The sequence below is a fragment of the Acomys russatus genome, chromosome 26 (assembly GCF_903995435.1).
Source record: "Acomys russatus chromosome 26, mAcoRus1.1, whole genome shotgun sequence".
NCBI classification, from domain to species: domain Eukaryota; kingdom Metazoa; phylum Chordata; class Mammalia; order Rodentia; family Muridae; genus Acomys; species Acomys russatus.
In genome coordinates, this window is record NC_067162.1 from 19044285 (window position 1) to 19071618 (window position 27334).

At 42.6% G+C, this 27334-nt stretch overlaps 1 protein-coding gene across 1 annotated transcript; it reads right to left on the bottom strand.

Annotated features, from left to right (window-relative positions):
* Positions 1–1282: 1282 nt before the first annotated feature.
* LOC127209666 (carboxylesterase 1C-like) lies at positions 1283–25542 on the bottom strand (the record flags this gene model as incomplete). The annotated part of the gene is made up of 12 exons (XM_051169347.1): positions 1283–1501; positions 1794–1866; positions 3712–3843; positions 6565–6712; positions 7531–7611; positions 8609–8749; positions 13006–13116; positions 16970–17074; positions 19216–19369; positions 20583–20716; positions 22676–22820; positions 25316–25542. Coding segments are annotated over 12 exons (1635 nt in total), but the record flags the coding sequence as incomplete, so codon positions are not given.
* Between the last annotated feature and the right edge of the window lie 1792 nt (positions 25543–27334).

The following is a 27334-nucleotide window of genomic DNA, read 5'->3' on the forward strand; positions in this document are numbered from 1 at the left end:
CACCAAGACTACAATAAAGCATGTAGCAAAAGTCAAGCAATTTCCAAGCAATGGTCAACATGACCTGATGATTATTTCTTAAACAAAACCCGGGAAAGTTTAACCATAAATTTCTCTGGGCTTTAAGCCATTGTGTTTACATAGGAACATAAGTTGAAACCAAATATCCCTAATACAGAAAAAAATCTTGACTTACTTTACATCCTAAATGAACAGGTGTGCTATCTATCTTTATCCAAGCCTAGGCTAACTATCAAGCGGTCCTCTATTGTAAAATAGCTATAAAGAATGATCTTTCAAACCCACCTTCTATTGCTCTCAAAGCAGAAACTATTTATTTATTTATTTATTTATTTATTTATTTATTTATTTATTGGTTTTTCGAGACAGGGTTTCTCTGTGTAGCCTTGACTGTCCTGAACTTACTTTGTAGACCAGACTGGCCTCAAACTCACAACTATCCACCTGCCTCTGCCTCCCAAGTGCTAGGATTAAAGGTGTGCGCCACTACACCCGGGAAAATATTATTTATTTATCATTTATACAGTATTCTGCCCATATGTGTGCCTGCAGGCCAGAAGAAGGCACCAGATCTCATTACAGATGGTTGTGAGCCACCATGTGGTTGCTGGGAATTGAACTCAGGACCTTTAGAAGAGCAGCCAGTGAAGACCAAGTTTTATTTTTCTATAGCTAACACCATCTAACCAGGTACTGTTATATCAAAGCCCTAGCTTTCTTTTCAAGCAGTTTCTGCCTGGCTGCTCACAATAATCAGAGCCAAAACTCTCTCATTGTCTCAAGCCTTTGGACAGATGCTTCCTTTCAATGTTTTCTGTGGGAAAAAGTTTTCCAGTGTAAATTTCATTAGTGCTGAGAAATAGAGAGAAAGGCAGTTTTAGGAGAAAAAAACATGCTTCAAAGTGTTTTAGGCAAAATTAGACCTGGGCCATACATAATATTTAAGGAGAGTGCTGTTCAATTGGAGGTCTTTGGAACCTTGTCAAACAAAGCCTCAACAGCTGTTCTGGATGTCTGAATATCATGCTGGGCAGTCAGAGGCCTTTGGAACTTTGCCAAGCAAAGCCTCTACAACTTGACTTCATGTCTCTGACAAGACAGAACTACTGATTTGATTTCCAAAAGAAAATTTATTTTCCAAATTGAGACACAAATATTCCCCCTCTTTGGCCTCTGTCCACCCCCCGCTGTACACCCCTACAGTTTGCTCTGTAAGATCCATCTTTGGTGAATTAACATCTTTGGTGGAACAGCTCCATCATGGCTCCTGGTCCTGAGGCTGGCAAAGCCTCCCATTCATGCCTGTTCTGTGTGTTCAGTGTGTTCTGCCTGAGGTGGGTTCTTAGCCAGGAGCTCAGTCCAGAGAGCCACTTCCTTGTCTTTCAGTCTCTGGGCTTGCTGGGTGGTAGCTCCAATCTGCAGATACCCTTCATTCTGGTCATACTCTGGCCAATAGGGCAACCACCTCCCATTGGGGTTCCTGGGGATAAAAATCAAGTAGAGTTACTCAAGATTGCTATGGGGCCCTCCATCCCTCTGAAGGTTGAATCAATCCCTGGCTTATCTCCGTAGAGAGGCTGACAACCCCCACAGACAGGAAGCTTACATCTTCTGAGAAAGCCCATCTGATTCTAGAAAGCTCTCACTATAGGACACTATCATCACACAAAATGGTGAGGGCTTTTATCACTCAGACTAGAGAAGTCATCCTTTCCAAAAGGTATGCCCAACTACACCTTACCCGCCCTTTTTATATTTGCCACCAGCCTCACCCATGTCGAGCAAAGTTGACCCAGAATTTCATCACCATCTTGCTGAGGATGGTCTCCTCTTCTGAGGCACCCTCTGTGGGGAAGAGAAAAATGTTTTGCTACTGGAAGTGGACCAGCTGTAGCTTCCTCTGGGAGCTTGTTAGAAAGACAGAACTAGTGCCCACTCCTCAAGCACCCAGTCAAACACTCCATTGCGAAAAGATCCTGGGTAATTACTGTGCATGTTCAGGGGTGTTGGAGAGAGAGGCTGATCTGTGATCCAGAGGGAATGTGCACATGCACCATGAGCCAGCTGCCTTTGTTGACCATGTCTGGCAGATGGTACCTGGTATCTGCTAACTCAGTGGCAGATTCTGGGAACAGTCTTGGTGTCCTGCCTGCAAGATGGCACAAAGCTTATGGGAGTAACCAACCAATTTGAGATGGAGCCCATACCTGACACTATTTGAATGACCAAGAACTTGAGACTAGATAGCCCAGGGACCTAGGGTGAAGGCAGATACTACTGTTGTAAAAACGTTAATAAATAAATAAAATTTTTAAAAAATTTAGCAATAAAAAGATTCCTAATGGCTTTCTGTTAAACTCAGAGATCAGTGTCTTGCTTGGCCTCCATCAAAGAAGCTTCCTCATGCAGAAGATGGAAAGAAACACAGAAACCCACAGCTAGACATTAAGCAGAGACTATTCTGGAACACTCAGCCTTAAATGGGTCGTCTCTATCAGATCCCTCTCCTTAGGGTTCAGGGGATGCCACTGATGAGAAGACACAAAGAGTGTAAGAGCCAGAGGGGATGGAGGACACCAAGGAAGCAAGGCGCACTAAATCAACTTATATGACTTCACAGAGACTGAGGGGCAGCATACACTGGGATTGCACTGGTCTGCACCAGATGGGATCCTAGAGGAAGTGGACACGTGCTCCTATCCCTAACCCAGAAGCTATCTCCAATTGGTTGCAAGCACCACTAGCAAATGAAAATTTAGTTTCCTCCAAGGCAGTCTCGCTGAGGAAACAAACTACTCTTAAGTGTAGACTGCATGCCCAGTAGTGGACGGCCAGTAGACCATGAACTCAGTAGCATTATTGGAGGTCCCTTGTCTTATAATGTCATATCAGGGCTCTTCCTTTATTTAGAAAACATTATAGAAAACATTATATTATTTTAAATTTAATTTTATTTATATGTATTTTTCTTATTTCTTTTACCCTACAGGTACTTTGCATGCACACACACACACACACACACACACACACACACACACACTTTCAGTTTAGTGTTTTAATGGGATTCCTGAGTGTGAGAATGAGTGGGTCTCTGTTTCTTATGCCTTCTCTTGGGCTCTTTTCCTTCTGTTTGCTTTGTTCTTTTACAATGTGTTAGTTTTGTTTTGTTATATTTATCTTATTATTATTCCTTAGGAGAAGCCTACTTGTTTTCTAATGAGAAACAGAAAGGGGTGGATCCAAATGTGAGAGAAGGTGGGGAGGAACTGGGAGGAGTTGAGGGAGGAAAAAATGGCGATCAGGTTATATTATGTGAGGAAAAAAATCTATTTTCAATAGAAGGGAAATATATATTGTAAGTAAGATGTATGAATTTTAGATAATAAATAGCTAGCTAGCTGGCTAGATCATGGGAAATTAAAATTGTGGTAATCTAGTCCTAGTCCAGGGTCTTGTGGGTGACCCACCACCTCTCTTACTGATGTCTCAAGTCATGAGTCTGAAAGTGATCATGGCTGGGGACACATGAGCCATCCTTATGTGTATTAGAACAGGATAAAGGTTTGGGACTAGCTGAATGTAGCTCAGTTCTGCAACAGGGTGCCAGGAGAGACTTGCTGAATGCTCCTAAACCAAGGTTAGGACCTAGTCCTCCCGACTCCGAGATCACACCCTGTGAAGAGCCAATACCTCTTAAAAATGGAATTCCAAATACAAAGAAGATTTCATCACCATGATCTCCCAGCACCGTCTTGGGCCTCTTGTCAGATACGAAGCTTGGGTAGTACGCAAACTCATACAGGTAGGTAGGAACCCCAGCATCTGAGGAGACATAGACAGTTCATGCTACTGGCACACACCAGGGCAACATTGAGGACTCCATCTCTGAAGGAGTAAACTGTTTGTTACTAGTACAGGACAGAAGCAGCTATTGTAAAACCCAGTGACCTGCGTGGGTTTGCACAGCTGGTTGAAGTAGACCTGGGATTTAAGCCAAGTGTTTAAGGCATGCAGAATGAGCAAATACAATGCAGGTGGTGAATGCCTGGGTGTGTTCAGTGATAATGCACAGTGCCCTTTCAGTCTGAGAAGATCTGCACCTACACATCCTGGTTATGAGCATCCCCAGTGTTTTCCTCAACAATTCAGTAAAGAAAGAAGCAAGTGGGACATACACTTAGGTTTTTGTGAGTAAGAACAAGGAAAGCAGAGACAACGGGGTAACATTAACAGACTAAATATTTATGTGCTGAGGATAGCAGAGAAGAGGAGGAGCCGGAGGGGGGCGGGGAGGGGAGGGCGGGGAAACGTTTCATAGTTCTGGAAGACATGCTCTTCTCTGGGGGAGATGTTCTGGAACTGCAGAGTCTCCAGTCAATGTCAACCAGATGAAAATAGTCAAACCCTCCAAAACCAAAGAGGAAGGAACTACTCAGGAGCATCGGGTGAAAAGAAAGATGTCTGATGTCACTGACAGAATCCTGCAGGCCCGGGGAGGATAGGCAGATTCATTTCAATAGCTGACAGCATAAAGCACTGTGGTAAGATGTCTTTCAAAAAGGAGGGAGAAATAAAAAAAATGTCTCAGAGAAAAGCCATTGACTGCAGCTGCCCTGTGGGAATTTGTCAGAGCCCTTTAAACTGAAAGGTAAATGTACTAATGAATAACGTGGAAGTCGGTGGTGTAAACGTGTGAAGTCATAATCACGTCACCGTGGGTCTGTAATCTTAATATATAGGGGATTTTGTCTTACACAGTACAATGGTTATGTACAAAAACACTGCTAACAACTAACACTAAAATAGTCATTCAAAATGATACAAATTTTGACACACACACAAAAATGTAAAAAGTGGGGCTGGAGAGAGGGCTCAGTGGTTAAGAGAACTGAATGCTCTTCCAAAGGACCCGGGTTCAATTCTCAGTGTCCAAATGGCAGCTCACACCAATCTCTCAACTCCTGTTCCAGGAGCTGATGCCCTCTTGTGGGCTTTGTGGGCACCAGACACATTTGTGGTGCACAGACATACACAGGCAAATATACCCATACACATAAGATTAAAAATAGTAATTTTTTAAATGTAAAAACTAGATAAAATCATACAGTTGTTACACAAAATAAAATTATATTGGTGTCAACTTAAGGCAGGTTCTGTGAGTATAGGGACTCACTCTGTGTAAGCCTCATGGTGGCCACAACGTGAATTTTTAGAAACACATACAATGAAAATAAAGGACTCAAAGTATGTGAGTACAGAAAACCATGAAATCATCTCGAAGGGACCAAGAGGGAGTTAGAAAGAGAATATTTACAAAACCAGCAGGAAATAACTGAAGTGACTGGCGTTAGTAAGTCCCCGCCTGTCACTAATTCCCTTCAATGAATGCCCTCCAGTGAAGGGGCATGTAGTGACCAAAATGGGTTTTTAAAGGACCTGAGTCTTATATAGTCTTTAAAGATCTTCCCTCACATTTTAAGTCATCTATATATTGCACTTGGAGGAAAATTAGGTATTATGCACAAAAGGAAAAGAGATGGTTATAGTTACCTCACAAATTAAGTTTAAGTAAGAATGTATAAAGAGAAAAAAATAAACAAAAAAAAATTTTTTTTGGTGAGAAGTCAGTTTACCAACAGAACAGAACAAGAATAAAACAGATCTAATGCAAAGTACGTAAACATGTAAAACAAATCTTAAAACATCTGGAGGGAGAGAGGTTACAATAGCAAAGCAGCAGTGGACTGCAGTGCCTCACTTTCAACAATGATTGGGTCATATAGACAGAAAACTCATAATAGAACACTGAACTTGAACAAAGGTTTTAGGCCAAGGGGCCATGATGCAACTGCAAAGAAAGGTTCACAGCTTCACCTGAACAGCATGTGCATTGTTTCTGAGCACTCACAGCACATTCCCTGGAATAGAGCACACATTAGGAACAAGAGAATCTTACTTATTTTAGGCAGACTTATGTGTAGCCTCATACTCTAGCCTAAGTCAATTACAGGCATCCCTGTGGGAGACGCAAGCCCATTTCTCACCTTCTCTAACCAGTGCACACCGAGATGGAGAAAGGTGTGCCAAAGAAACTGAAGATCTTTACACTTCCTCTCCCCACACTTCTTTCTATTCCCTCTTTCTGCACTCTCGTCTGGAAGAAGCCCTTTCGCACCCTAATCCTATTCCTGGCCCTGGATTTTTATTCTTTTTGTTGGTTTGCTTTTTGTAAGAAAGTATTTCATATAACCCAGGCTGGCAATGAGCTCCCTGTGTAGCCAAAGAAAACCTAGTCTTTTTCCCCCACCTCCCAGGTGCAGAGTTACAAACATGTACCATTAGGTTTGACTTACATGGTACACAGGGTTGAACCCAGGGCACCCTTAATTCTATCCAGACCCTCTATGATCTAAGCAATACCCTAACCTCACATACTATGGATATACATATACATAAATGCATATTCACACATACACTGAGAAGAGGGCAAGTCAGAAACTTGTGATTAAGTCCTTGTTCTCCCATTCAACATGTAAGACTCACCTCTGAGGCCACGGGCCATGAGCACAGTTGGGATACCAAAAAACAGATCAGCAAACATGTCCAGGAGAAGGTCTCTCTTTTTGATAGGGTCGTCTGTTCTTCCTACGAACTTCTCAATGACTTCAGGAATCACACTCTCAGAGATGTTCTAAAATGGATCAGGAAGTGACCACTCCCACCTGGCAATCAATGGGGCTTCTGCAGATGCTTAAGAAGATTTCATGGCTCATGAGCCACCTGGGGCTTGTGCCAAGCCAGTCTGCTACACCAAAGGAGATTTTCCAGATCCACTTGCTGTATGTCATTAAGTTTAGAGGTCAGGTGTCTGAAAGTTACATTTTCCCTTTGGCTGTGGTGGAAAAAAATCCAGTTGCCTGTTCTTTCTAACTCCTCTGGAGGGACATTCAGTACCCTTTTGTACCCTAGCAAATAACTTTAGAATAAGCTATCCCTAGGAAAATGGATGAAAAAAGACATGTGTCATGAGATGTGCTCGTCAGTACATGCTTTGTTTTAGATTTACAGAGCCCGTAATATCTGTTTAATGATGTTCTGATAGAAGAAGCCCATGCATCAGAAAAGCAGGGGACCGACAATTAGTAACTGCTACAAGTGCCCACCCGTCTGATATGCCTCCTAGCTACCTGATCTTCGGCCTCCAGTGTATAAACCCGATGTTCTCTGTTAGTCATAGAATCAGTCTTTTCTCTGTCTAAAAATCTCCAAATAAATCTTTCACGTGGCATCTTATCCTGGGCCCATGGGAATTTTTGATTGGTGAACAACAAATGTGAGTTTTTTGTTTTTTGTTTTTTTACACTGGGGTGCAAAGTGGGAAGAGTATATAAACATGAGAGGTGAACCCCAGTCCCTACTATTGTTTAAAGCCACTGAACTTGTCTGTGATTAATGCAAGCCACTAACTTTTGTTTCCCAACCAATTCCCGAGATTCCCTAGACTCTTACAAGCTCAGCGCTGAACCTCCGTAAGAGGGAACGGGCCATTTTCTCATTCATTTTGCCTTCAGAGAGTAGATCGCCCATTATCTGTTAAACAAATGGTAAAACATTTCTGAATCACAGTAAATTAAGATGAGCCAAACAGGCAAGCCAAGCAGCCCATGTGAAATGAAGGTGCTTGGGGGAAGGTGTTAAAGGGTATGGGAGCTTATGATAACACAAACAACAAAAATGAACAAAGAAAACAAATGGGCTTATATGAATAAACATAAGCAATACAGATAGAACAATCAAGCGACTGTATTTTTTGTTTGTTTGTTTGTTTTTTGTTTTTCAAGACAGGGTTTCCCTGTGTAGCTTTGACTGTCGTGGACTAACTTGGTAGAGCAGGCTGGCCTCGAACTCACAGCGATCCGCCTGCCTCTGCCTCCCGAGTGCTGGGATTAAAGGTGTGCGTCACCATGCCCGGCTTGACTGTATTTATTTATATCAGGAGGCACAATGTCCCTCTAGGTAGCGAGGGAACATTCAAGCCTGGGTCATATAGAAGCTATGGGCTCAGGGACAAAGGACAGAGGCTATACTTTTTCAGAGTCAGGTGACAGGGACAAAGACAAGCATTGTGTCTATGTTCCTATGATGTCCCCTGAGGCCCTTCTGCATGAGAGCCACAGAACTCTGGGCATGTGCTGACCCTGTCCAAGTTTGCACTTAGAGATCTGCTCTATTTCAGCATGACTTCTAGCACTGAGTGCCACATCCCAGGCTGATACCAGGGCCCCAAATGCCTGCTTGACAGAGCTCAGCACTGCCGAGAGAAAGCTTGGGGCTGGGCAGCCAGGGCTCTGAGCCCCTCTAATGTAGTTATTTTAAAATGTTTCAAATTATTGATTCCCCCCCCCATCTGCCCCAGATGTAAATTGGTACTCCAGAGGGCTTCATCAGAGACTCTCAAAGCAAATTTATATGGAGAGTTTTAAGCCTCTTTGAACTGTAGTCATCTGAGTGCATAGCCCTTACTCAGAGCAGGGGGGATGATAATTGAACCTCTGTGGCTGCATCTAAGATGTTGGGGCATTCTCACCGTTGGAAGGATCCAGCCAAACTCTTGCTTGTTGATGCCCACAATGTAGGGGACAGTATTAAAACTCTTCTCAGCCAGGATCTCTTCTGGTGCCTTTGGCAAGACCACTCCATCAATCACTACGGATGGGAAGGTATTGTTCTTGGGAAAACAAAAAAGCAGTACTTATAAGTAACTTACTCTTCTTTTCACCCATATCCCCTCTTTGCTGGTCTGGGAGATTGCCAAGCATAAAGACCCCTGTGTCTGTGGCCATAGAAACCTAATGCCCTAAAGACAGTGGCTGAGTCTTGGAGTCTTCAAGGTCAGAACTGTTAAGTGAGGATCAACAGTGGCAATGCAACAGTGGTAGTGAACTGAGGAGAGTTCTCACTTATTAATAAGGGCTGATTGCACCTATCTATCCATAGCTGAATCCGGGTGCTTTGGGATAGATGGCTGCCATTGAGAGGTAGTGAACTTATCACTTGAGGTGCCTAAACTGAGTCCTTGTTCCTATTTAGAGAAATAAAATGCCACAGCAAGTACAAGATCCTGCTCCAATGGGCTGATAATAGAAACTGCCACCTTAGAAAAGCTGAGTAGTGAAGATAGAAAGCTCCAGAAGATGGCAAGAGTGACTGTCTATCTGAAGGAAGATGGCATTCTGGACACACAAAGCCAGTCTTCTGATATCTGGAGTGGTATGTTTTCAAGAACACTATAGTTAACTAAAGAAAGGAGTGTGCATTTCTAAGCGATGGGAAGGAAATGAATCAAGTGACAGAGGAGTCTGTGTGCAGGTTGAATTCCAGGAAAGTCACAAAGGCCTGGACTCAGGGGACTTCTCTGGAAGAGTAGTAGAGAAAGGGCCACAGAGTGGGACTATGTTTACATACAACATATGGCACACGTCTTTACTATTGGCTAAAATTCCATTGTGTATGCATGATCATTTTCATTATCCATTCTGTTGACAGACTGACATGCTTTTTCCATTATGACTAATGAGGTAAGAAATGTAGACATGAACAGGCAGAAAACAACAAAAAATTGTTAGCTTTCATAATAAAACACATATATGTATATACATACATAACACACATACACATATACACACACACATATATATATACACACACACATACACAAACACACCTAGTTAGCTTTAATAACCTCGAGTCACTTGAGAAGGAAGTCACACTTAGGAAATTCTCTAGAACACATTGGCTTATGGGCATGTATGTAGGAAGTGTTTTGTTTGCCTAATGTGGGCAGTGCCATTCCCTTGGAATGTGTCATAAACTATATAAGAAGGCTAGCCAAGCATGAAGCTTCCCATGAGCCAGCAAGCAGCCTTCCTACATGGATTCTGCTGTTCCTTGGCTGAACAGACCTTCTTTGGTTCCTGCCTCATGTCTTTCCTCGCTGATGGACTGTAGCCTCAAGGTATAACACAAATAAGCCCTGCCCTCCACTAAACCGCTTTAGGAACTAGTGTTTTAATCACAGCAACAGAAAGGAAAGTAGAGCAGAAATATGGGTGGCACCTTTCTGGCACCTGTGGCTTTTTTAGGAGTACTATCTCAGAGCAGGCAAGGGAATTAATCCTGTAAGCAAAGACAGGCTATTGAGACAGGAAATGGCATGGTCTAACTTGCATCCTTAAGGAGAAGTGGCAGTGAGGAGGGAAAGTAGAGTCAGAAAATTTCCAGAAGATAGACCTGCACCTGGGAGTCTAAGGAGGCCTCTGGCATCAGCAGCCCTGAGACACACAGTAATTGCCTCTACTGCCCAGGGGATACTGACAGCTGCACTTTGAGGCCACGTGCTTTGAACTTTTGAATCAGAGAAGGCAGACACATCTTTCCCTCCTCTGCTTTTGTCATGCCTCATAACCTACTTGTCAATAAATCCAGTCAGAAATTCCTTCAAAACTATCTGTACTCCAGCCACACCTCATCACCCCACTGCTCAGTCCCAGGACGACCTACAGGAACTGTTCAGTGCAAAGTCTTTCTACCCCCTCTCCTTGTACCTTCCCTGCCCCCTTGTTTGTACAATGCCTTTCTACACTGCTCTTAGTGATATGCCTTATACCCATGATATTGACATTTGGGAGGCTGAGGTAAGAAGATCACACATTTCTAGGCTACACAGTAGGACCCTGTCTCAAAACAAAACAAATAAAAACAAGACCACTGTTCAGAGCTCACTGATCATCCAACTCATGGTGAATCATAATTCAACTTTCTTTAGCTGGAGCCTCACCTCCCACCTCTGTGTCTTCCTCAAGCCTGCTCCAGCCTCATCACCTCTACTTCAACTATCTCCTGCTGCAAGGCTACGGCGGCACAGACCAGTGTCTGTCTCAATGTTTCATCACCAGCTGTGTAATTCAGCTCTTGGCACTCAGTAAAAACCTGACCGGAAGAATCTCATTTGGTCCTCACAGGATCTACAGGGAATGTTTGAGGTCTCCAGGAAGGGAGCCCGGGACCAGACTGTAGATGCTACATAGCTAACGACACCAGACACAGGCTGGTGCTGTGAGGCAGCAGTCAGCCCGTTATCCCAGCTTTCTGGTTTCAGAGGTTCAGTACAGCTTTCTTGTACTACTGTAAATCAGAAAGGAGAGCTGGGCCCAGGGGATAAGTTGCTGACCGAGAGCACTGTGCTGAGAGTCAGGCTAGTCCTATCTCTGCTCCATTGGCCTATTTTAACTGGCAAGGGACTTCTCTGGAAGCCTTGGGAAACCTTCCATTCAGAGTTAACTAGAGTTTAATGCTGTTAAGATGCAACGCCAGTAATCCAGAAAAAGTTAGTGATCTCTCTCTGGGTCTCCACTGAAATATGGGGCAGAAAGATTCTGTGAACATGAAAGCAGAGGATGTCTTGAGAACCTGCCACTGTACAGGGTCACCCTTTGAGCTGTGTGCCCGGTGTTTCAATTTCTCCACTTGATTCTTACACTGGGCTCCTTGCGTACAAATACAGGGTGGAGCAGGATGGGGACAAGAGGAACATCAAAGGGACAGGTCCATCCAGAGTCAGGGCCTGTGCAGTTTTGGGGTGCATGGTTGTTGCCTATGCTTGTGTTCCTCTTCAACATCACCTCAGCATCTACCCTCTGGCAACAATACTCAGTCTCCCTCAGGAAAAAAAAAAAACAGCTGAATGAAATGGAAGTGAGTCTATATGCGTGCAAGAATAGATGGGGCCGTAGCTGAGATGGATGTCAGGGCAGGACTGGTTCCTTTTATTTATTTTCACTTCTTGCGTTCAAACATTTGCATCTGATCCAAATATTCAGAAAGAAGGAAAGAAAGAAAAATTTGAAAAACTATTGACTAGAGAGGTCGATATTGAATATCTTCACAAGGCCCTGGTTCCAACCATGTCATGAGCCTTCTGCTCTTGAACTTTATAGTTACTAGAAGGTTCTGTTCCTAAATTCCTAAATTCTGTTCCTATATTCCAAGATACAACTCCCAAATATATAGGAGAGCTTGAAGGGAGAAAAGGAAAGGAAGAAATGTAATTATTGATTTTTTTTTTTTTTTTTTTGGTTTTTCGAGACAGGGTTTCTCTGTGTAGCCTTGGCCATCCTGGACTCACTTTGTAGACCAGGCTGGCCTCTAACTCACAGCGATCCGCCTGCCTCTGCCTCCCAAGTGCTGGGATTAAAGGCGTGCGCCACCACGCCCGGCTAAGAAATGTAATTATATTACAATCTCAAAAATAAAAATGGGTGCAATTTGTGAGTTGTGTGTGTATGTCAACAAACAGACCAAACATGTTTTTTCATAGTTAGATGAAGAATGGATGATTGTTTGGATGGAGAAAGGAATGGAAGTTGTACAATGATCGAAAATATTTCTGCTAAATTGATGAGAAGATAATGAATAGAATGGTTGGAAGCATGAATGGATGAGTGGATGATAGATGAATGAAGAGGGAAACAAATGGCTCTCCTAGGACCACAATGGAGGCAATATCTCATAAATTCTAGAGAACTTGGCTACTACTGCGTTATAACTTAATTTTCATATGACCAATAGATAATGTGACATTTTTCTCCAAAACTCTGTATTGAATATCCCTGAAATTTAGGATAGTAGTTAATTTTTTCAGGAATACAGAATATCTTATTCAATAAATTCTGTGTTACAAGAATGTTCAAAAAGCACATTATAATAAATTAGAACTATTTCTGTCACATTCCTCATCATGGAACATATAACTGGATTACTTTTGACATTTAAGATGTTTTGTAACAGAAAATGAAATTTCCAGTCTGGGTCAGGAGGTTACACTCTTTCTGAGAGCTGGTGAACTGTCCCATTAGAGGTTATCCAGGGCAAGAACAGCAAAATAGATAGTTTGGGCCAAGAATGGCAAGTAGAATAGATACACACAAGTGCCAGTTTCTGTGAGATCTCCAAGAGCTCGTCCTCAGTCTTCTGGCGCAGGCAGTGAACCATGGCAGCTGATGTCATGTTTTCACACCCAGAAACAGCAGCAATTTTCTGAAAAAGATCATAGGCAACATCAGAGGTCAAGAATAATGACTATATCCTTTATCAATGTAGATAGTGGAGTTTAACCTCAATCATCATCATCACCTCCTCCTCCTCCCCCTTTTCCCCCTCTCCCTTTCTTCCACCTCTCTCCTCTTCTTCCTCTCTCCCCTGCCACTCCCTTTCTCTCTTTTTGCTTTCCTTAACTATTACTGTTGTTGTTGTTATAGGGTTTTACTAAGTATCCCTGGCTAGCCCAGGAACTACAAAGTAGATCAGGCTTGTCTCGCTCTTGTATCAGTTCTTCTTCTTACCCTTGCTTCTCTAGGTATTTGGATTATAGTCATTCATCACTATGTCTGGCTTTCACATCCAGTTTCTTATGGTTATAGAGGTATCTCCTTGATCTTTTTTAGTTGTCTTATTGCTTTACCTAGAACTTTAAGTACTATACTGAAGACATATGGAGAGTGTGAGCAACCTTATCCTTGATTTTAGTGGAATTTATTTAAGTTTCTCTCAATTTAATTTGATGCTGTTTTATTAGTTTCTATGTCACAAATGATATGAAATATCCTGGTGTAAGTCTAACAAAGCAAATGAAAGACATGTATGACGAGATCTCTGAAATCTCTGAAGAAAGAAATTAAAGATATCAGAAGATGGAAAGATCTCCCATGCTCATGGATTAGTAGGATTCATGTAGTAAAAATGGCCATCTTACCAAAAGTAATCTAGAGATTCAGTGAAATTCTCATCAAGATTCCAACACAGTTCTTTATGGATCTTGAATGAGGAAGTCTCAACTTCATATGGAAAAATAAAAACCCATGATAACTAAAGCAATCTTGTACAATAAAAGGACTTCTGTAGGTATCACCATTCCTGATTTCAAGCTGTACTACAGAGCAATAGTAATTTAAAAAAAAAACCACACGATAACAGCATAAAAACAGACAGGTTGATCAATGGAATCAAATTGAACACCCAGATGTAAACTCACACACCTTTGGACACCTGTGTTTTGACAAAGAAGCCAAAACCATACAATGGAAAAAGAAAGCATCTTCAACAAATGGTGCTGGCCTAGTTGGATGTCTGCATGTAGTAGAATTGCACAAAACTCAAGTCCAAGTGGATCAAAGACCTCAACACAAAACTGGATACATTAAATCTAATAGAAAAGAAAGTTGGAAATACCCTTGAACACATTGGCACAGGAGACAACTTCCTGACATCAACAATTCAGGCTCTAGGATCAACATTTAATAAATGGGACCTCATGAAACTTAAAAGCTTTTGCAACACAAAGGACACCATCAATAGGAGAAAACAGCAGTCTACAGAATGGGAAAAGATCTTCACCAACCCCACATCTGACAGAAGGTTAATATGCAAAATACATAAAGAACTCAAAGAAATTAAATACCAACAAACCCAAATAATCCAATTAAAATATGGGATACAGAGCTAAACAGAGAATTCTCAACTGAGGAAACTCTAATGGCCAAGAAGAACTTAAAGAAATGTTCATCATCCTTAGTCATTGGAGAAATGAAATCAAAACAACTTCTGAGATTCCATCTTACATATGTCAGAAGAGTGAAGATCAAAAGCTCATGTTATGGCACATGATGGTGAGGTTGTGGAGCAAGGGGAACATTCTTCCATTGCTGGAGTGCAAATCTGTACAATCACTCTGGAAATCAATCTGGTGCTTTCTCAGAAAATTGGGAATAGTTCTACCTCAAGACCCAGCTATTTTACCACTCCTGAGCATAGACCCAAAGGATACTTCACCATATGATAAGGGCATTTGCTCAATTGTGTTCATAGCAGCTTTATTTGTAACAGCCAGAATCTGTAAACAACCTAGGTGTCCCTCAACTGAAGAGACTGTGAGACATTTACACTATGGAATACTACTCAGCTATTGAAAACAAGGAAAATTTGAAATTTGCCCACAAATGGATGGAACAAGAAAATATCATCATGCAGGAGGTAAAGCAGACCCAGAAAGACACACATGTTATATACTCACTTGTAAGTGAATATTAGCCATAAAGTATAAGATAACCATGCTATAATTCACAGACCCAAAGAAGCTCAATAACAAAGTTGGCCCGAAGGAAGATGCTTGAATCTCACCCAGAAGAAGAAATAGACATCTGAAGTAGATGTAGGTAACAAACTGGATGAAAGAGGGGATGGGGAGGGAAATAGGAATCAGGTGTGGGGAGAGTGGGAGGGCTGGGAGAGGGAATGGAAATCGGCGGCGGGGGCATCTCTGGGACAGGGGAGGCTTCCTGGAGTCTATGGGGTGACCATAGCTGAGACACCTAGCCATGGATGATCTGAAGCCTGAAGAGTCCTTCTCCTGGAGCCATGTGGGACTTCTAGTGGAAGGAGAGGGACACCAATCCATCCATAAAAACCTTTGACCTAAAATTTGTCCCACCTACTAGAAGTGTAGGGATAAAGATGGTGCAGAGATGACTGGCCTTACTCAAGACCCACCTCATGGGAGAGAGCCAGCCTCTGACACAAATAATGATACTCTGCTATGCTTGCAGACGGGAGCCTAGCATAGGTGTCTTCTGAAAGGCTTCACCCAGCAGCTGATGGAAACAGATGTAGAGACCCCCAGCCAAATAATAGACATAGCTCTGGGAGTTTTGTGGAAGAGTGGGAGGAGGGATTGAGGCACCTGGAGGTATCAAGTACAACACAAAAAGACCTACAGAGGAAACTAACTTGGGCCCATGGTTGCTCAAAGAGATTGAACCACCAACCAAAGAGTATGTAGGGGCTGGACCTAGATCCTCTACACATATGTAGGTGATGTGCATCTTGGTCATCATGTAGGTCCCCTAACAAATGGGGAGGGGCCAGTCTCTGACTCTGTTACCTACCTTTGGATTCCTATCCCATAGCTGGGATGCCCTGTCTAGTCTCAGTGGCAGAGGGTGTGCTTATTCCTGTTGAAACTTCATGTGCCTGGGTGGGTGGTATCCATGGCAGGTGCTCCCCTTCTCTGAAGAGAACAGGAGGAAGGAATATTGGGAGCGGGTGTGAGGATAGGACTGGGAGAAGAGGAGGGAAGGACGGACTAAGATCAGGCTGTAAAATGATTAAATAAATAAATTAACAAAGGGGGGGGGCGTTGAGAACCACTGCTCTAAATTAACCGATGTTGATACTGGATCCCATAGAATATTGCCTCTATTACTAATTGGAATAATGACATATGGGGGTTATATAATCAATATCTACATCCTATTAGGTTACCTTTTTCCTGTTTAAATGCCTACAGTGTCCACTCCAAGTACCATGTTCTCTCACACACAGATATACAAACACACACAGACACACAGAGACACACACACACCACAACCACCACTACCACCACCACCACCAGACACACACACACACACACACACACACACACACACACACCACCACCACCACCACCACCACCACCACCACCACGTTCTCCAACTTGAATGCCTCTAAAGAGGTCATGTCACATGACAGATAAGCTTTTTTGTTTGTTTGTTTGTTTTTTGTTTCAGATACTACCTCTTCCAGTCACTAAATACCTGTCCTCAAGTGAACCACAGAATCTCTCATGTTTCAGTTTCTGTGCAGAATCACTGGGTGTCTGAGAAACATGACTCACAGGAAGGCACATCAGAATTTGCAGAGTGTATCTGAGCTGTGGGCCAAAGGGCAGTCTTTCTGCCCATCTATTTGTACTTTAAGAATTGTTTGAGTACCTCAACAGCATCTCACAGTCAGAAAAGCCAGTGAGGACCCAACGAAGCTCAGAGAAGGGTGAAGGAGTGCCAAGGTCAGGACCTACTTCAACCACAGACTGGGTCTTCTCCTTGATCAGCTTTGTACTGATGATCACACCACTCTCAGAAATGGCTCTGTGGAAGAGGTTCTTGGCCAGAGGAGACAACACCTGCCAGGGGAGAGAAGATATCATGTTCACAAGAGGGTGCTGTGATCAACAACAAATTGGAAAAGGATATGGAGTCACCTATGAGATAAACCTCTTCACATAGCTGTGCGAGGGTTTCTGTATCACATTAACTGAAGTTGGAATATGCATCATAATTGTGGCAGCATTCACATAACCTGTAACTAGCAGCCTGCCCAATCTCTGGGCTTCCTTTACATGGGAATGCTGACTCATTGAGTCTTCAGACCATGCCAATAGCAATTAGGGAGAAAAATACACTACAGTCAAGTTCCAGATAGTTGACCAAACGCAAAGGAGGTTGCCCCAGTCTGCATCTCACATACTTTTATTATGGTGCATTTTTCTGCAGATGAATCCTGTTGTACTTGGGAAGATACCATGCTCTTTTGGTTTTATGACCCATAATGATAGACATGGTTTTGAAGATCAGAGGTCCTACCTATGGGTTCCCTGTAACTAGCCAACTCAGCTCTTGCTAGCATGATTTCCCTGTTGTGATAAACTGCATCTTTAAACTGTGTGCCAAAATAAGCCCTTAATTAAGTTGCCTTTGTTGGATATTTTATCACAGCAAGGAGAAAAGTAACTAATAGTGTGACTCATAACATACTTGCCATTTAGGGATCCCTCTAATTTTCTCCTGACCCTGCATTTGGTGACCTGGTACTCCGTGGATATGACAGCTTCTCAGCTATTCTAGCCCAATTCCCAGATCCTCTTTGTTTTGACAGTCCCCATGAGCATGTCAGCAAAATGTGGTCTGAATTCAGACTTAGAAAGAGAGTGGAAATACACTACAAGTCTCTATCAGGATAAGTCCAAACTATTGGAATGACAGTGCCGATAAAGGGCTTGGTAATACCTACCCATGCAAACTGTCTGTTTCTCCATTGTTCAGAGTCTATCCTGAGACTAAAGATCGTGGATGCCTGGGAAATTTTCTCAGAAAGATCATGCATTTTTTAAATAGTGAAAATTGGAATTAGGTCAAGGTATCAATATAAAGTTGAGTAGTTAAGATTCATTTTTGCAATGCAATATTATGCAATCATAGGTGGATAGTAGTATGGAAGAGGGCTTACTATTAAGGAAAATATTTATATTATGTTAATATATGATAACTTTTATCTTTTGGATAAAAGAATTAAAAACCAACATAGTTACATGTAGAGAGAAAATAGAAAATGAAAAAGGTTATAGATGGAGGATAGGTGGATGCATGCATGATGGATACACAGATATGATATAGACCATATAGACCATATAGTTATATATGTATATAAATACATATATAATTTTAGAAAAAAATAAATGTAACAATAGCCAGGTGACAACCCCTGGGTATGTTGTATGTATGATTTTATTCTTCATTGGGTGTTTTGCAGATTTTTCCTTTACTTAAAATTTTTTCCTCTGAGAATTCAAGTATGAAACCAGTGTGTGTTAGTTCCATTGCTGAGTGTCTGTCCAACTTTGAGGAAGCTAAGGCTTCTTACAGCTCCAGGAATATGCTGTAGATTCCCTCACTGTTCCTATGGCTTAATTTCACCAACAAGCATGACACTTCACATGCCTGGTCTATGCCTGATTCTGTCCTACCTTCCCCATTGGATCTTCTGTCTTTCCTTCCTCACTTCCTCACTTCCTCACATCCTTAAGGTAACCTGCTGCTGCCTTCTTAACCTCAGGGGAAGCACCAGTCTGACCTTGGGCCTTAAATTCCATAATGTGTAGATGTTGCTTCAACCCAAACCAAGATGCTTGCTCAATTTATTGCCTCCCTCTTCTTACTTGTAGTCCATACCCATCACCACATCTCAGGACTTGTAGGGTGAGACCTAATGTCAGAATAAATAGGAAGAAAAAAGAGATCAACCAAGTGAGAAAAGAAGTTGGAGACTTTCATGGCTCCAGGACAAAAAAAATGAATAGTAAATTTAGGAGCAAAAGAGAGTTAATTATATGTCTGAAGCTCTTCATTGTTTGAGGCTTGCAGCAAACAGAGTGAACACAGGTACTGAATGCAAAGGTGTGCTAACCAGGTGCTTTCCAATAGGTCCCTCCCCACCCCAGCAGCCATATCAAACCCCAGCAAAGGGTCTGGTGGCAAGAACACTTACAAGAACAGAGACACTGAAACCTCCTGATGACTCTCCAAAGATGGTCACAGAGCCTGGGTCCCCTCCAAAGTTGGCAATGTTCTCCTGGACCCAGCGTAGTGCAGCCAGCTGGTCCAAGAGACCCCAGTTCCCAGGCCTGTGCTCATCACCTGTGCTGCAAGATGACAGGGTGGAATGAGGGTGGAGATGTCATGGCAAATTCTCAAGAGCTCAGCTGGCCTGAGCTTTTCAGTGAGCTTTTCAGAATCAGGTTGAACACTGACATCACTGGCACGGGGCACTTTACCTGCCTGCAATCCCCATAGCATTACTTTATGTGGGGCCTTACACTCCTCTTCAAGCAACTATGTGTTGCACTGAGGATCCATAATGCATTCAACATTGACCAAATAGCTAGGGAACATGCAAGAAGAGGAGAGACAAAATATACAGCTCTGTGCAGCTCACAGTGGAGAGAAGAATCAAGCTGACTAGAAGGGAGTATGTCAGCTGGCAGGAAAATGCAATGTGGCCAATGTGGGGCTGCAGGATGGTGTTTCAATGAGAAAAATTCTATTTGAAGCAGTAGCATTGTGAAAGAGGAATAAATGAGCATATCAATCTCATCAGTAAATTCAAAAGTAATTTTAGTTATAAGTATCAGTTTCAGAGTCCTAGGGCCACGGGATCAGCTGTTTGAATGTAAAGACATATGAGATGCAGGTTGAACAGGGACTTTTCAAGATCTTCCATATTGTTGAAAGTGGAGATCATGGGGCAGAGACATGATAGGACCCCCTAATTGTGTCACAGATGACACAGGCTACTGTCTGGAGCAGCTACAGTAATAAAACTACAGATTTACAATGCTAGGTAATTATGGAAACGTAGAACTTTGACTATGGTAATAGTGAAAGGTAATACTGGCTGCACACTACCGTGCTGGGTTCTGGTCTCTACTGTGGCAGTCAGTATGGAGCAGTGAAGAACATGAACAGATGAGGCCAAGTGCAAGGTGGTTGTGCCACTGGGTGTATCACTCTCAATAGGGATCCCTGTAGTGCTTACAGGACCTTGTTTAGTTCTCCAGAGGTGTTTTGTTGTTAAATAAAAAAAAGCAGCAAGACTGCCTCCCATCACTGACTTCCTCCCTTGTCACATGATCTCTTCTGCATGTAAAAAATGTGATTTCCATTCTTTGGCTATGTTTTTTTCTAGCCAAGAGTTCCCACTATGGGTCTTCTACCCAATATTGGACTTGGGTTCTTCCAAACTCTTTTAAATAAATCTGTTTTCTTATATCTACCCAATCTCAGTTACTTGTTTTATTAATAGAAAGAGAAACGAAGCAAAGGCTAATACACAGAGAGGAAAATCTAGTATCTTACCTGAATAATCCCCAAATTCCCAGGCGGTATTGAATGACCACCACCACCACATTTTCATGGGCAGAGAGAGCCAGTCCATCATAGGTTGATGCCCCTCCTGTCACCATTCCACCTCCATGGATCCACACCATCACCTGGACAATAGGCAGTAGATTTAAGACTTGGAACAACAACTTCTGAATTCATCTGAATTGGTTGACTGTATCTAGGCTGTGACTTGAGATCATTGACCAAACCACACCAGTTACCGGAAAGGCTGCAAAAAGCTAATGCGATTTTTTTTCCCAATTCTCAGGCCCAGGGCGCCATGCCACTCAATACCCCCACCCTTTTTTCTCATTTCTCACATCCTTCTAACACACAGATGTGAGATTATCATGGGACCCACCAAGGCCAAGGATGTTGTCATCACTCCATAATCACATCGCTTCACAACAGGACCTTTCAGGCAACTGAACACGAACAAGGGATAGACTTTGTATTTCAGCTTAATTTCATCCAATTTAACTCCTCAGTGAGCTAAACTTCTCTCTGGTAAGTGTTTGTATGGTGAGACATCCACTGCCCTGATGGTGCCCCTTCCTAGTATGCTTCTTCTGTAAGCCTCAATTCTCCTGCTATGCCAAGCTCATGTCCATATCATTCAAGATGTCCTTGGTCATTTGGCTAACACTATCTCAGAATCTACAATGTACTCAGCTCTCTGATACAACTTGAGGGGAAGAAATGAGGGTGTGCAAAATAATATTGTGCTAATACTATAAATTAAAGAGAAAGATCTTGTGCATACTATGAACCAAGAATTGATTTATGCACTGTAAATAACATCTCCACCATACTGCTCTATTTCAACCATTGCTGCTGACTTCCTGATAAAGGGTCTCAAAGGTCCAAAGTTGAGTGGAATTGAGAGCAATTACTGAGTCCTCCCACAGTATCAGGGAGAGGTACATGTTTCCTTGCATATTAAGCCTTTTAAGAGGCAACCCAAACTCAGCCATCTACAACTTTTCCTGTTTCACAAATGAGGAATTGGCAGCACAGAGAGGATTGGCAGCCACCCCAGGGACACATAGCCAGGAAGGTCCATGTTATCTGGTGTTTGTACTTCCAAGTTAATTATAAGCTACATTCTGGCTCCCTTTCCAATGAGAAGGCTGGATATGGCTGTCCCTTGAGATACTCACCTTTGAAATGACCCAAGAATGGATTACCAATCCTCCACCCCTCTATCTCTCTGTGACTGTTGAGCACAGGCAATAACAAATCTTAACATATCTATCTACAACTCTCCCCGATTCCTGGGTATCACACAGAGGGCTTCTGGAAAGCTTGTTGGGTGCTGTCATGTTACATCTCTGGAGTTATCTTTTCTAGAAAACTCTCCCCCAACTTGTGATCTGTATCTGGCAGCCTGCCCCTTCTCTTGCATCATGTTTCTATGTGAAGTGCTGACTCATTTGCTCATCAGACCATGCCAAAGGCTATGGTGAAACTGCAGGGTGTTGCCTATGGGCAGAGAGCATGCTTTTGAGATAGTCCCAGCATTCTCCCTCCTCCCTACCCACCTTCATGGGAGAGTGAAAGTTTTCATCTGGCAATGAAGTTATCACAGGTGACCTGAAAATAAATCCATCACACATCTCCCCCCAGGTACCATGTGAAAACACTCACATGAAAACTAGGAGAGCCAGGACCCCATACACATGCTCTTTTCCCCACCAGAACCACAGTTTCTCTATCTGTATCATGCTGAATTGTTCAATTTCCCCCGAAGATTCCCCCAACTTGTGACTTTATCAGAAATCATGCCTTAACTGCCACGATGATCAGATTCTCATAAATTAGATTAACTTTCTTTTCCTTCCATCCCAGGAAGACTTGGGAAATTACATCTGATCTGTACAGTGATCTCTACCAAAGACTGACATCACTGGGAATAGAACCTCAGATGAAAGCTTGAAGGAAGCTCTGGCTCCTGAGTCATGCCTGGTCTATGTGCTATTGACCCCTGCTGCCTTCATCGCCTTCTAACCCCACGGAAGATCTAGATGCTCAAACTGTAAGTCTGGACCAATGGTCCCTGCACTTACAGGCAATCGGCTGCTACTTGGTAAGTCAGCAGGGGTGTAAATATTCATATAGAGACAGTCCTCCGAAAACTTGAGAGAAATGTTCTCCTTTTGGGTGCTGAACATATCTGAAAGCATCTTTCCAAGGACTGCATCTTGGGAGCACCTAAGAGGAAAGAGAACATTTGAGATTCCATTAGACAGACTGAGCATGTCCTCTGTGCCTGAGTATGCACTGAGAGATTTGAGCCTATAAAGGGAGTTTGCGTTACTCTACTGGAGTCGTTGCAACAGGTGAGAGGTGGGAACCATGGAAATCTCCAGGGTCTTTTGGTCCTCTGGAGGGAGAAGCAGTCGATACCGCTCCTCTTCCTAGAGTTTTCAGGATGCTCTGGATGAAGGAGAAAGGCCATAATATGGTGACCTGCCTTAGGAGATGTCACTTTCTACAGTGCCTGGACAGGGCTTTACCCTTCTGGGCTCTGAGTTGTGGTCTATAGTTGACTATGCTTCTCCACCAGATAAACATGCTATAGCTCTCAGAAAATGTCCATCAACCAAGACAGTTAGCTACAATGACAGGCAGTCTGTTGTAGGTTTAGGTCAGGGAAGGCATTGTAGTGGGAGAACCCCAGGAAAAGTAAATTCTAGTCTTGTCTCATACATAATGTGCTGGGTGGCCTAAGGTGAATTCCTTTCCTGCTCTGACTCTGAGTTTACAGGTTCAAGTTGGGTGAGCAAGCTCTCCAAAGGTCTTGCTGCCTGGCCTGTTCCAGCAAACACTGTTGGTTCCCTGATAAATACTCTTAAAGGTACAATGCAGCTTGGAACTGAGAGCAAGTACTGAGTCCTCCCAGAGTGTCAGGAACAGATTCAAGTTCTCCTTGTGTGTGAAGCCACTTAAGAGTCAGTTCAGCTTCAAGCATCTACTAATAGTCCTGTTTTAGAGATGAGGGATTGCACAGAGAGAGGCACAGAGAGAATTGACAGCTGGCCAGGAAGAACACGTTAGGAGGTGATTATACTTCCAAGTAGATTAGAAGTGGCATTCTGAGTCTCTTTGCAATGAAAAGGCCTGCTGTCACTGTCTCTGATGAGCAGAAGTGAAGCTGTTCGGGGCCAGCATGTCACAAAGTGCATGAAACCTCCCAGACACTGAAATCTCCATCCTGGGTCATTTCCCCTGTATTACTGAAAGTAAGTGCATGGCATTCATAAAAACATAAGTTCAAATGTCAAATGGGGACATAAGAGTTCAGTTTCACTAATGTTTAGGAAAAAATGCATTATGAAGAACAAGGCCCTATTTATTATTGTTATGATCTCAGTTTGTTTATCCAGCACATGCAGGAAAAATTCACCAAGTAAGGCAAGACATGGGTAAGGGTCCAGGGACAGAGGCTTCTATATTTCCATGGGAGAATTGTGTGAAGTTTGGTTGTTTCTGGGGACAAATGTATCCAAAGTTCATGGGTTCGATTTAGCAATGTGACCTTTGAAAATGTATCCCAAAATATTTATGACTGTGTGTGTAATGATGTAGCTAACAAGAGTTTGCCAAAACGCTGTTTATTGTCAAGAAACACAAAGTACTTTAGTGAACCCAAGTAGAAGATTGAGTAAATAAATAATACTTTAAGACCCAATTAAGAACAGCTAATAACTGCTCAGATGAACACACACACACACACACACATACATACACACATATATATAATGAAACGATGCCAATGCTTATGAATGTACCAGGACTCTATTTATAATCTGTTCAAAAGAGTGTACACACAGACAAAACCCTTTAAAGCACAACCTCAACTGTTAGCTGTTTTCTCTGAGTTGTTGAACTGCACATGATTTTAACTTTCCTTCACTTCGCTGTATCTCTTAACTTTCTGTAATATTTGTGTCTTACTTTGCAGATATAATATAAGCATAGTAAATATTATCTGTAAAAAAAAAGCATGGAGTGGTAAGACAGCCAGGATTGTGATCCTGGAAACTCTCAGAGGATACAAATGCTGTCTAAACTGACATTTGTAGGTGTTTGAGGTTCTCTGGGGTGGCTGAGAGGCCATGTGGAATTCTTGGGCTTCTTCATTCGGTTACCAAGGGTGGTGTAACACACTCTTGGTAATTGCTTAGCTTGTGAGTAGGTAGCTAGGGTATCCCTGGGTGTGAGAACTTGCAGTCAGTTACCTTTACTATTCTCTTCACCCACAAGTCCACACCTGACCCACTCCTAAACAGCACTAAGGTTCAAATCAGAGTTACACAGCACCTTACTTCTCATTTCCATCACCTGATCAATTACTGTTTTTCCAAAGCACTTATCATATTCTGGCATTATATATATATATATATATTATATATATAAAATTTTTTCTTTCCACTCATTGGATAAAAGGTTCATCAAGGGACAGATATTTTTCCCCCTGATGGTTTCTGAAAACCCAGAACATTCCTGGTTCACCACAGGTGCTCAGTAAGTATATTCCAAATACAAGACATGGAAAACCATGAAAGTGCTTAGTAATGAGACTATCTTTGAGGACTCATGGTCTTCTTAGGGGAATGAGTAATTGTTACCATAGCTAGTCAGAAGGTGGGTTTGACTCTGAGATAAGCATCACCACTGAAATAGACCATACCCCAGTGGCTTACATAGGAGGGTAGGAGGTGGCATTCTTCACAAAGCTCCAGGGCTCTGCGGGCTGTGGTGGAGCAAACCTCAGGGATCCAACAGGGGGCTTGGCAAAGGGGACTCCCAGGAAGACGGACACAGACTCTGTTAATCCTTCTAAGCTGACATACTTCCCTAGGACTTTGCCTTGAACGGTGTCCACCACAGGTGGTGAAGATGGCTGCCCTGTTGGACAAGTAAACACAAGGACACATCAGAGGGGAAAGATCAGACGTGGATGGTTGGTTTTGTCACTTTTAGGCTTGTGACACTTGAGTCTTCCAAGGTCTCATTTCCTCATGACATTTATGATAAAGAAAAAATAATTCTGTCTAAGAGGGACAACTGAAAAGTAAACTGATTGGAAGCATAAAAGTATCCTGCGTAAGCCAGGATGAATAAAGAATATTGATCTGTTTCTATGCTTGCCTTGTATAAACTTTATCCACTTTAACCAGGATAGATTTCCAAAAGTGCAACCCAACCTTTGTAATTCAGAAGAACTTACCCCAAACTGTGCAAACCACCAGAGAACCCCAGACCAGAGTACAGAGCCACATCATGGAAGGACAAGAGCTCCTGGAGACAGAGAGGTATCTATCTGCTGAGCAAAACTGAAAGTATTGGTCCTCCCTCTCTCTGCTGTATCCCTGCCTCTGGACCAATTAGCATAACTATGTAAATCTCCCCCTCCTCCAAAAAGCTCATTGGGTGTTTTTTAGTACCTGTAAGCCACACCCACTATGAGTTCACTCTTCTTTATATGAAATGACACTACCCAGCCTTCAGAGTACATCCAGCAACTTACGCAAACACTATTTGCTCCTGCTTCAGTGGGCCTTGAATTTCCCAACACAGGAACCAACAAGCAGCTGCAGGCAGGCAGGAAGAAGCCTTAGTTTAGGATTCTCACTACAAGCTGGAAAGCCAAGAGCACCTCACTAAAAATTTCCCAGAGTTGCTCAGCTGGGAACTCTGCACAATTCCCAGATTCCTTGGATATGCTTTCAAGTTTTGAAAATTTTCTAATCTCACTCTTCGGCCTAACTTTTTTTTTTTTTTTCTGATGCCTAATATTCAATATTCCTCCTGCCAGGTTGCCTGGCCTGCCAGTGTTAATGGCCTCACTGCTTTTGGAGCAGGGATATTTATACAGAATGTTTGTATTAGGTACTTTTTTTCTGCTCTGATAAGACACAAAGACCAAAGGCAACTTAAGGAAGAAAGAATTTCCAGAAGGATAGGAGTCCATGACGGCAGAGCAGAAGGACAGCAGCAAACAGCAACCAGGATAGTTGGTATAGAAAGCTAAGAGCTCATTACTGGAATGCAAGCTCACGGCAGAGAGTTAGCTAGAAATGGTGAGAATCTGTAAGCATCACTGAAGGAGGACCCCCAGCCTCACATAGTATGCAAAAGCAAAGAGCAGTTATTCTGCAGAAATTGCAGCATGCAGGGATCTCGCTCTTTTCAAAATGGCAACCTCAAGGTGAGCATGCAGACTCAATTTATAGACAGTGAAAGGGTAATGAGGTAACTTTTAAACTGGTTGGTTAGAGGTGAGTCCAAGTATACGAGGGGGTTCAGGATTAGCTACCCCATTTGGGAACTTTTCTAGGTCCTGCAGATTTTGCTAAATCATTAAAGTTTGGCTTCTAATCAGGAGTTAACCATTAATTTGACTGGATAAGGCCAGCTGTATTCTTTTCTGGAAGTAGCAAGGTCATAAAGTAATACAAACAATGGATTATGTCAACCTGACCTGTAAGCTGATGGGCTGCCCACAAACTGTGGCTTTCCTAGGAATTGTTTTCCTGAATTCTGAGAAACAGAAATTCAGGCCCAGTCAGGCAGAGAACTGAAACCTGTCATGGAGTTGGATTAGTGAAACAGACTGGGGTCTTTTGAGCGGTCTCTTGGGGTCTTTGAGGCTTATCCGTCCTCTCAAGTCTATAAACTCTCAAAGCCTATTCCCAGCGACATATTTTCTCTAACAAGTT